At 40.6% G+C, this 10762-nt stretch overlaps 2 protein-coding genes across 2 annotated transcripts; one reads left to right on the forward strand and one right to left on the reverse strand.

Annotated features, from left to right (window-relative positions):
* Positions 1 to 2764: 2764 nt before the first annotated feature.
* LOC123665832 (ZZ-type zinc finger-containing protein 3) lies at positions 2765 to 3850 on the reverse strand. Its single transcript, XM_045600068.1, has one exon. The coding sequence runs from the start codon at positions 3846 to 3848 to the stop codon at positions 2892 to 2894; it is 957 nt and encodes a 318-aa protein (XP_045456024.1). The 5' UTR covers positions 3849 to 3850; the 3' UTR covers positions 2765 to 2891.
* A 3144-nt stretch (positions 3851 to 6994) lies between these two features.
* LOC123662072 lies at positions 6995 to 7808 on the forward strand (the record flags this gene model as incomplete). The annotated part of the gene is made up of 2 exons (XM_045596964.1): positions 6995 to 7151; positions 7204 to 7808. Coding segments are annotated over exons 1-2 (762 nt in total), but the record flags the coding sequence as incomplete, so codon positions are not given.
* Positions 7809 to 10762: the final 2954 nt, after the last annotated feature.

The raw sequence follows: 10762 nt of genomic DNA on the forward strand, positions 1-10762 counted from the left end.
CCTTAAACTAGGGGATGGAAGTTTGTATGAGACTTCCGCAAAATTTGATGCTAGAGGTCTGAAAATTGATACAGGGACTCATATACAATAAAAAATAAAAATCGGTTATTAGTTTATGTTGAAAATTTACATTTTGTAATTTTGGTATTTAAGTTTTGGCGGAGGTCACCGTTTGCATATCAGTTCAACATAAAATCAAAAACAGTGTGCTTAAACCGAATATGGTGAAGATTGGATGATATTTATGGTATAAAATGTGTCGGAGGTAAAATGCAGCTATTATATTGTCATAAGCAACTTACAAAAAGAAGTGAAATCCCACCAAAAACATGTTCATGTAAAATGTTGCCAAGACGAGATCATATGGCTCGCACTGTCAAAAAGTTATCAGATCTCATGTAGAGCCAAGCTTCTAACTCTACACGCCCTAACTCTACAAGCCCTAACTTCACAAACTCTACACCTTAGTCAAAATATGTGGCTTGGCCGTTACCAACTTACCATCCATGCTGTCCCGCGACGAGGCCAAAATGAAGAGGCAGGGGGCAGCAGCAGTAGTCCACCTCACCAGCAGTTGTCATCTACAACATCGGCCGGTGGTAACGAAACGGCCAAGCCACATATTTTGACTAAGGTGTAGAGTTTGTGAAGTTAGGGCTTGTAGAGTTAGGGCGTGTAGAGTTAGAAGCTTGGCTCTACATGAGATCTGATAACTTTTTGACAGTGCAAGCTATATGATCTCGTCTTGGCAACATTTTACATGAAAATGTTTTTGGTGGGATAAGCTCTTTCTTGATTAATAATCATATAGATGAGATAAAAAAAAAAACAAAATCAACTACAAAAGAGGCTTTTAAGTGTTCTCAAGGAAAGAATTATCGAATTATATAACATCTAACTTAAGTATGTATTTTCTTGTAAATAATTTTAATTAGTGTAAAATAAACTAACAATAGTCAGTAAGAATAAGTATTACCTACAATGTAAATTAGGAGCTACATTTGCCAACAAACTGTCTTACAGTTTGGCAGAAGTATTGTAAAAAAGCAACTTGTAAGACTTATTCTGAAATAAACATTTTTATTATTATTATTATTATTAAAAAGTTCGACTATTAACTGTTCTTTCAAATGAGAGGTTCTGTAAATGTAATACATCACGTTCCACGTGTCAAAAGAGCTCTTTAAAGAAAATTAAATAGCGTAAAGAGTTACACTGGCAACGTACTTCTGCATAACCGTCCAATACTCTTTTTCTTAGCTCTAAAAACGTCGATCGAGTGAAATATGAATACAAACTAGATACTGCATACAAATAAAGAACCGCATATGAAAACAAATTATTTTTCTCGTAGAATGTTTTTCGAAACATTCTAAAAAGTATAATGCGGAAAGACTTTATCAAAGTAGCTTTAGTAGGAAATTTTTTCACGCACCTAAAGGGAAGCAGTTAGGAGTCGAACACCTTATCTTATATATAAAATTCTCGTGTTATAATGTTAGTTAACATACTCCTCCGAAACGGCTGGACCGATTTCTATGAAATTTTGTGTGCATATCGGGTAGGTATGAGAATCGGCCAACATCTATTTTTTATACCCCTAAGTTATAAATGGGGAGGAAGAGGGTTAATAACATATATGGCAAAACAACGTTTGCGGGGTTAGCTAGTACTTATATATATTATGCACACAAAAACTCTTTTGATATTAAATTAAATATTTGAGTACGAATTACTGTCACTGTGTTTATTTGCTTTAGACGAATTTTTATTTACAAAATTTCTAGTTATATAATGCACGATGTATCACATGTTATCGAAATAAATAACCATAACATTCATAAGCTGATACAATCCCGTATGTCGATCTAGAGGGACTGCCAGCTGCGGGCCGTGTTCACTGTTCCAAGCCAGTGGCTCATCATCACTCGAGTCGTATACCCACTATGCGCGATCGCTCCATTAATAAAACTCCTGTTGCATCAATCAGTTACAGATCTGTTTCAGTGATACGTTGGTACGATAGGTATATAATAAATGTTGGGTAGTTACATATAATAATGAAAATTTAAAATGTGGTTACCCTCGAAGTGATTTGTGAACTAATTTTTAAACATATTCACCAAATCAATGGAATTTATTTAGTATAGTAGTTTATCTGAAATATGTTTATTTATTTATTTATCATGTGTTGACAACATCACAAGTTTCACATTAAATCTTGTTCAGTCTTTGTTGCTCATGGAACTGTGAAATTTAATCACCATTATTCAAGTGAATATTTATATAGTACTAATTATAATAATATAGATGTGTCAGCAAGTTTTCTTTTAAATATCAAAAACAAATATAATAAAGAAAATTAGTGTATAGTAGTGTCCTAAAAAGCAATATTTCATTTAAAATCAATCAAATTTTTATATTTTAAATTTCTGTTATAATTATAGCATTATAATAGAAAGTTATATTTTTAAAATTTTTACCTCTTCATATCTATAATATATCTCTCTCATAATATAATTTTATATACACCACTATTTTATATGGAATAAATAAAATAGTGGTCTATTTAAGTTGTATATATGAAAATACCAACTTAATGAATTTACCAACACTTAATATAAAATTGCAAATACTACCTGATAAAATGCTTAACATATACATCTTATTAAAGGGTTTTAAGTTATTTTGTTGTTCTTAAAACTATAATTCCAGAATTTATATTTCACAATTTAAATCAAATTAAAAAGAAAAAAAACTTCCATTAATAAACGAGGAATTTAATACTTTTAAAAGTGGGTGGCCAGAACAAATTAATGCAGACTACAAAATACTGTTAGTTGGAAATTGTCTTAACAACTATATACAAGTTTACACATGAGAAAGTAATATTAAGTTAGTTGTCTGACAGGTATAAGTTTTTCGGCTGGTAGAACTTTAACGACACAGTCTGTACAATAATCTGTACCGGCATTGTCTGTCCACCTTGCTCCAAGAAAACCTGTCTTTTGACACCCCACACACATTGTTTTTGTTTGGTAAACAGGAGCAGTCTCATCCAACAATCTTTGCTCTTTAGCTGCTCTCAATAACTCAATAATTGATTTATTTCCTGATTTTGTGTGTGTTTCTTGGGGCTCGCTGCTATCATATGGATCATCCATTTTGACAGGAACGTGGAGTTGGGGAAAGAAGGTTGATTTTTTATAAAAAATTGAACGATTTCTATCTTTAGATATCCGTTTAGGGGCTCGTCCAGGTATGGGTAATCCAGCTTTTGCTAACTTTGCAAAGTATTTTTGTAATCTGCTCATAACTTGTATAGGTGTACGAGTGCCAAGAGCATCTGCTATTTTCTTATATCTTCTCGCTTCAATTGGCTCTTCAGGATATATTTCTAGCAGTTCCTCTAAACGTTTCTGCTCTTCACATGACCATAACTGATTGAATGTTTCAGGTTTACTATCTGTGAATGTTCGGCCTCTTACTTTTGTACCAGAATCTGATTCATCTACAATCGGCCTTGTGTCTTTATCAAAATCTGTTAATGCATCAATGCCATACTTGCTCCATTCTATCTCAGGAATATCAGGTACAATTTGGCGGGGAGGAAAATTAATTTTTCCTGACTTCAAATCTTGAACAAATGAAAGTGGATCATCTAGTGCCTTACTTTGTGCATCAGCTAAGTCCTCAATGTCTTTTAAAGCCTTAATTTTCTGAGCCTCTAATTGAACTATATACTTGAGTAAATCAGAATAATCTTTATTTCCTCGTAATGCTAAATGATCAGTTTCAAAAGCAAATTCTCCATCAGTATCAGAATTATCATAATCCATTTCCTCCATGTCTGTAAATAAATATACACATTTAATATCAGTGTTTCGATAACTGAAGAATCAAAGTGTACCTATATGAAATTATGTCTTCTACTAAAATAACCAGTAGTCCGAAAAAACTAAGTGTTAAATTGAAAAATAAACTGAACAGTGTTCAAAATAAAAAATGCATACCTGAATTTAGAAGCACTTCATTAGAGGGATCGAGAAACCGGTAAGTTAGCCTGTAGTTTTTTAAAAATTAAAGTTTCATTTGATATTTACATTTCCACTCACTTGAAAAACACCACTCTCAAAATAGTAAATAAACATTGAAACCATTGTCATTTATATATTTAATATGTTTTACAGGTTTTACATGAAATGAAATGTTATTTTGACTTTTCATCATAGATTATAAACCAACTAGTTTTGACACCTTCAATTCGTTCATAACAATTCATTACTATTAACAAAAAAATATATGATATGGCTTTTATAATGATTATTATTCGTATGAAATAATTTTACGGAAGGTATTATTTTTACGATTTCATTTGTTTTTTAATAAATTTATACAATATTCGAAGCTACCGCCATCTTGCGGAATATGTAAAAACCGCTATAACAAAATTGTATGGTTCGGATATGAGTAGTTTGAATTTCTTGCAAACTCTGTCTTATTTTTGACAGCTGCCAATAGATGTCTCTGTAAAAACTAATTTAATACTGCAATGAGTGTATGTAATATGTACACAATATTACATTATACAATAATAATAAATAATAGTAGTAATTGTTTAAAATTAATGGAAATTTTATTTATCATGAAAATGCGACCTTAAGATTTACGTTACCTACTATCAGTTCCTACGTACGTACCTATTCGTAATTAAATTCCGTCGGAAATTGGTTTTGGCTTGGACAAAGCTTCTAGTTGTCGTATGATTACCCACAAAATGTGTTCGAATATAGTTTTAGAAAAGCTATTAAACTTCAAAAACACCTGTCAAAAGCATAAGGGCCAATTTATAATTTACATACAGAGGTTATTTATTTCCACGTGAACTCACCGTCACCGAGCTTCATTAACTTTAAAATGTTTTAGATACCTATTTGAATCTATATAATTAGGTTATTGAGTACCTACCTATAGTTAGTCCGTATTGTGAATTTTAGAATTTAACAAAATAATAAACAAAAATATATTATTAATATATTTATATAATTTATACAACAAAATAAAATTGGAGTGTCTGTTTGTAATATTAAAATAACCGCTTTTTACTAAATGCTTAATGGATGTATACACTATACATATACCAAAATAACATTTTTTACATTTTTGTCTGTCTTTCTGTCTGTCTGTTTGTTCCGGCTAATCTCTGAAACGGCTGGACCGATTTTGACTGGGCTTTTACTAGCAGATAACTGATGTAGTAACTTAGGCTATTTTTATTTTATAAACCTATTTATTTTGTAACTACGAACTAAACAATATTTTTTTTTTGTTAAATTCCACGCGGACGAAGTCACGGGCACAGCTAGTATAAAAAATATTTATTGATATAATATGAAAATATATTTTAGGAGTTTTGTAAAAAGAAAAAATTTTTGGGCCCTTTAGTTACTACAAATTTTTAATCATTACGTCACCTAATTTATTCTGAAATAGCATTATTTATTTACATTTATTAAATAAGAGAATACATTGATATTACATAGTGAAAGTCAAAAAGTGCCAGCAAGTACTTTTAATTAAAATAATGTCAATTAATTTTCTTAAAAAAATACATGTAATTGTTTTTTTTTCAAAGTAAAATATCATATTACATAATATATGATAAAATATTAATATATGTTGAAAATTTGAAAAGTGACGGGTGCCGTTGCGGCCAAGTGTGGCCGTAACTAGGTACCCCGCAGCCAGGAAGGTGTGAAAAAATGACGTATATTCATGTGTTCTATATAAAAAAAATCATTTTTTTAATGTGATGATATACGCTACCTGTGATAAATAACCGCAAATAAGGGTTGCCGGACGTTAAAAAAATAACAGAAAACATTTTTTCATTCCTCCAGGAGCTTTAGCTACTTTACTCAACCACAGAAACATAACACAACTTCATAACAGTGTCAATTAACCATAATCTTCTGGAAGGTTGAAATACTTCCATAGTCGGGTTGCTCCAGATTTTGAACAGAATGTTTCAAGTTGTGTCCTATCTTAAACTATGTATTCTAATATTACATAGCTACTTTCTACCACAACTCGTTCAAATTGGAAAAATATTTTTGCGCTGGATAGTCCATTTACCGAGGAAGGCTATAGACGACTATATTATATAATATTTAGTAAGATTTTTCATCATAATAACGCGGGTTTAAGTGCAGGGCACAGCTAATTTATATTATATTATGCTTTATAAGGCCAATAGTGCATCTTAATAAAGAATATATTCTCCTTGGCGTAACGAAGACATCGTTTTAGCAATTCAGTTTGGTGCCTTCGGTGACTGACCTTAGACACTACGGCTATTACATTACCGTAGCTTCGCTTTGTTACGTCAGACGGAAAAAGAGTGCATTTTTTATCTGAGTCTCCCAGCAGTACAGACCAGTATTAGATGTAGTTAGTATGCAGTATTAGAAACTCAAAAAATCCGATAAAACAAGTTGATTCCTAGTAAAATTTCTAGATTAATGACGACAGCAGATCATTCGCACTTATAATACAGAGAAGTAATATGTCGGAAGGTGTTATATTGATCTACAGTGATCTGATGCTGCTCTCTAATGTTCTATGTTTTGTTTTTATAAAATAATACAAAACTCTTTTAAACATAACGGTTTAATGTCCTATTTTCCTCTGAATTTTGTTTTCATATATTGTTCCATTCTATTTTCAAAATGTTCTATTTTCAAATAAACTTTTTTGTAATAAAAATGATAGACAAACTATAGATGATGTAAAAATTTAGTATAACCGTGCCTATACAAACCTTCTGTAAAGTAAGTGTATATCTTTAACAGAAGTGTTAAACTAAAAATAGCTAATAAAAAAATTTCTTTTAAAAATAAAATTATTAACACATATTATGAATTTTTACTGTGTAATATAGACTATAATATCTAGTAGGCACGCATTGTGTTATTGACGTGTTTTATCATTAATGATGTGTTCTTATTTTACTGGCGGCCCTGGAACGGTTTCTCGATGTTCTGGGGCCGCTGGTGGGGCAGCTAGCTCCCCTTCAGGTTTTCGTAGCCGGCGACCTCAATGCCAAGTCCACGGCTTGGGGAAATCCGGTTACGAACCCAAAAGGGAGGGAGGTGGAGGAGTAGGCGCTTGCTGCCGGACTATCCCTGCTCAATGTGGGGGCAGTCCAAACGTGCGTGCGTTGGTCGGGAGGTTCCGTGGTAGACGTCACGTTTGCCACGCCAGCTATCGCACGCAGAGTGGAGGGGTGGAGGGTGGAAACGGAGGTGGAGACTCTCTCGGACCATCGATACATAAGGTTCGAGGTGTCTCCAGCTCCCGTCCGTCCGGCGTCATCGTCGTCGTCAACGTTGTTCAGGGGGTGTAGCCAGTTTCCACGTTGGGCACTCTCCAAGCTCAACCGGGAACTGGCAGAGGAGGCCGCAATCGTCGGCCGCTGGAGTCTCCCGCCATTGCTGGAGTTTGGGGTGGATGAGGCGGCTAACCGGCTCTGCGACACATTTACCGCTGTCTGCAGAGCGGCCATGCCGCGCGCGAAGCGTCTACCCCAACGGCGGGTGCTCTACTGGTGGTCGGCTGAGATAGCCGGTCTCCGGGCCGCCTGCAACGGGGCCAGGAGGCAATATACTCGGAGCAGGCGGAGACGCCCCCAGGACGTGGACAGGGACGACAGGCTGCGCAGGATCTACGTGGAGAAAAGGAAGATCCTGCAGCAGGCCATATACCGAGCCAAGGAGGAGGCCTGGCTGGAGTTAGTTGGGGGTCTAGAGAGAGACCCCTGGGGCCGACCGTATAATTGGGCGCGGAACAAGCTCCGCGCCCAGTCGGCCCCCATCAGCGAAACGCTCCAGCCGGAGCAACTGGGAAGGATCGTCGGGGAACTCTTTCCCGACGAACCCGAGGGTTTCATGCCCCCCAGGATGGCTCGGCAGACGCCGGACGAGGAGGAGAGTGTTCCGCCACCCGTCACAGAGGCTGAAATGGAGGCAGCTCTGTCCCGCCTTCAGAGTAAGAAGAGGGCGCCGGGTCCAGACGGGGTGCACGGGAGAGTACTTGGGATCGCTCTCGGGCACCTCGGCGATAGCCTCCGGGAACTGTTTGACCGCTGCCTGCGGTCTGGCCAGTTCCCGGGGGCCTGGAAGGAGGGTCGGCTTTGCCTACTTCCTAAGGCAGGGCGGACCCCGGACTCGGCTTCGTCGGTGCGACCGGTGGTGTTGCTGAACGAAGCTGGGAAACTCTTGGAGAGAATAGTGGCTTCCCGGCTCGTTCAGCACCTGGAGGAGGGCTCGGGACCCGGACTCTCGGAATCCCAATTCGGGTTTCGAGCGTGCCGGTCGACCATCGATGCCCTCAAACGCCTACGGGCGGTGACGGGTGAAGCGGAACACAAGAGGGAGGTGGTGCTCGCGGTGTCGTTGGACATCGCGAACGCCTTCAACAGCCTCCCGCATGCAGTGATTCGGGAGGCACTCAAATTCTTCGGAGTACCCCCGTATCTAGGGAGGCTGCTGGAGGCGTACCTCTCCGATCGCAAAGTAGGCCTCGAAAATCGGTCGGGGTCCGTGGTGTGGCGGCGGGTCGGCTGCGGTGTCCCACAGGGATCGGTGCTGGGCCCGATCCTGTGGGACATCGGATACGACTGGGTCCTGCGAGGCCGTCTCCTCCCCGGGATGGGTGTCATTTGCTACGCGGATGACACTCTCGTTTACTCCCGGGGACGAGACTATAAGGAGGCGGCGCGGCTGGCTGAGGTCGGACTCGACCTCGTGATCAGCCGCATAAAGAGTTTGGGGCTTCGTGTCAGAATTGAAAAGACCGAAGCCCTCCTCTTTCGCGGGACCGGACGCAAGGGACCCCCACCGGGGGCTACCTTGCAGATCGGAGAGGGGAGGGTCCGGATGAGCTCCCAAATGAAATATTTGGGGCTCATCCTTGACGGAGGGTGGACCTTCGGTCCACACTTCGCTATGGTGGGACCGAAGGTCGTGAAGGTGGCGAGTGCACTGGGCAGACTCCTCCCGAACCTCGGAGGACCCAGCGCCGCCTGCAGGCAGCTATATTCCGGAGTCTGCCGGAGTATGGCGACGTACGGTGCCCCGGTTTGGGCGGATCGCCTCACTGCGAAGAATAAGGCCGCACTGCGGTCGGCGCAGAAGATCATCGCGGTGAGGGTGATTCGGGGGTATCGTACGGTATCGTGGGCTGCAGCTACTGCTCTAGCTGGCGACCCCCCGTGGGAGCTCGTGGCGGAGGTCCTTGCCGAGACCTACTCATACGTCTCGGGTAGGAGGGCTCTCGGTGAGAACCTCACGTTCGACGGGATCCTACGGGTGCGCCGGATGGGGCAAGAAGCATTAATGCGGAGGTGGGGGGAGGACCTGGTGGAGCAGCCGTATGGCACACGCGTAACGGCTGCCTTGCGCCCGGTCCTTGAGCGGTGGATGCGCCGTAAGCGCAAACCCCTCACCTTCCGTCTGACGCAGGTTCTCACCGGGCACGGCTGCTTTGGTGAATACTTGTGTCGGACGGCCCAAAGGGAGCCGACGACTGAATGTCACGATTGTGGCGCGGCGGTGGACTCTGCCCAGCACACCCTCGAGGTGTGCCCGAGATGGGCGGCGCTACGTCGCGATCTGACGACAGTCCTCGGAGGGGACTTGTCACTGCCGAGCGTTATCACCGCGATGCTCGGTGACGACGAGTCCTGGAAGGCGATGGTCTCCTTCTGCGAGACAGTAATGTCCCAGAAGGAGAACGACGAGCGGATGAGAGAGGGGGCCGCCGACGAGGCCTCCGTCCGCAGGCGACGAACGGGGGTGCATAGGAGGCGCTACTTAATGCGTCTCCAGTAACGCCCCTGTGCCCATGTCGGGCCGGGATGGGAACCCGGTCCTGCTAGACATGGCGTCGTCGGGATTGTTCAGAGGTGAGCCGGACAGTCCCATGGAGGAGAAGTCTGGTCTTTTCGCCGAGGCCAGCCTGTCGCTGGAGGGATCCTGTTGCCTGCAGTTCCGGGACCCTCCAATTAAAGCGGCTGAAGGCTCCCGCAGGGGTTTTGGTCGGTAGTGCACCCCCAAGTGCTAAGCCGACATACGGTCTAGGAATGCCTACCCGGGCATCCTGGATATCACCCGTAAATGGGTTACCCTGCGATATCAAAAAAAAAAAAAGACTATAGTATCTAGTAGACACGCATTGTGTTATTGACGTGTTTTATCATTAATGATGTGTTCTTATTTTACTGTCTAATACAATATAAAAAACCAATTATTGGTTGCATAACATTCAGGTTTGTATCTTGTTATTAATGTCAGGCACGTCAGGATAAACAAAAGATTTAGGAGAGCGAATTTGGACGGATGCCAGCGTCTAAAGCCTTATTATACAAAACTTTAAACACGAAAACTCGCAGCCGGAACGAAACTTTTCGAGTTTTATTATATAGGTTCCCGAAAATCGGAATAACGAAGCTCAAATTTTGAAGTCAATTTAATTAAATTTGCTTGCATCGTTTTTGAAGCAAAAACTTTTGTAGTGAAAATTACTTTTGGCGCACACATTTTTTCGAAAGTAGTAAGTGAGGCTGATCCGTCACATTGAGGTGAAAGACTCCATCGGGTGAACTCGGGACCGCTAAGTGTATATATAAGTGATACAGACAGCTGCTCTTCGCTGCTGAACAGTGAAAGGCTCAATCGTGTGAACTCGAAACCGCCGAGTGTAC

Source organism: Melitaea cinxia, chromosome 2, assembly GCF_905220565.1.
Source record: "Melitaea cinxia chromosome 2, ilMelCinx1.1, whole genome shotgun sequence".
NCBI lineage: Eukaryota > Metazoa > Arthropoda > Insecta > Lepidoptera > Nymphalidae > Melitaea > Melitaea cinxia.

Excerpts from the sequence above, each read along its gene's own strand:
- LOC123665832 (XM_045600068.1), bottom strand. The coding sequence starts at position 3,848 with ATGGAGGAAATGGATTATGATAATTCTGATACTGATGGAGAATTTGCT.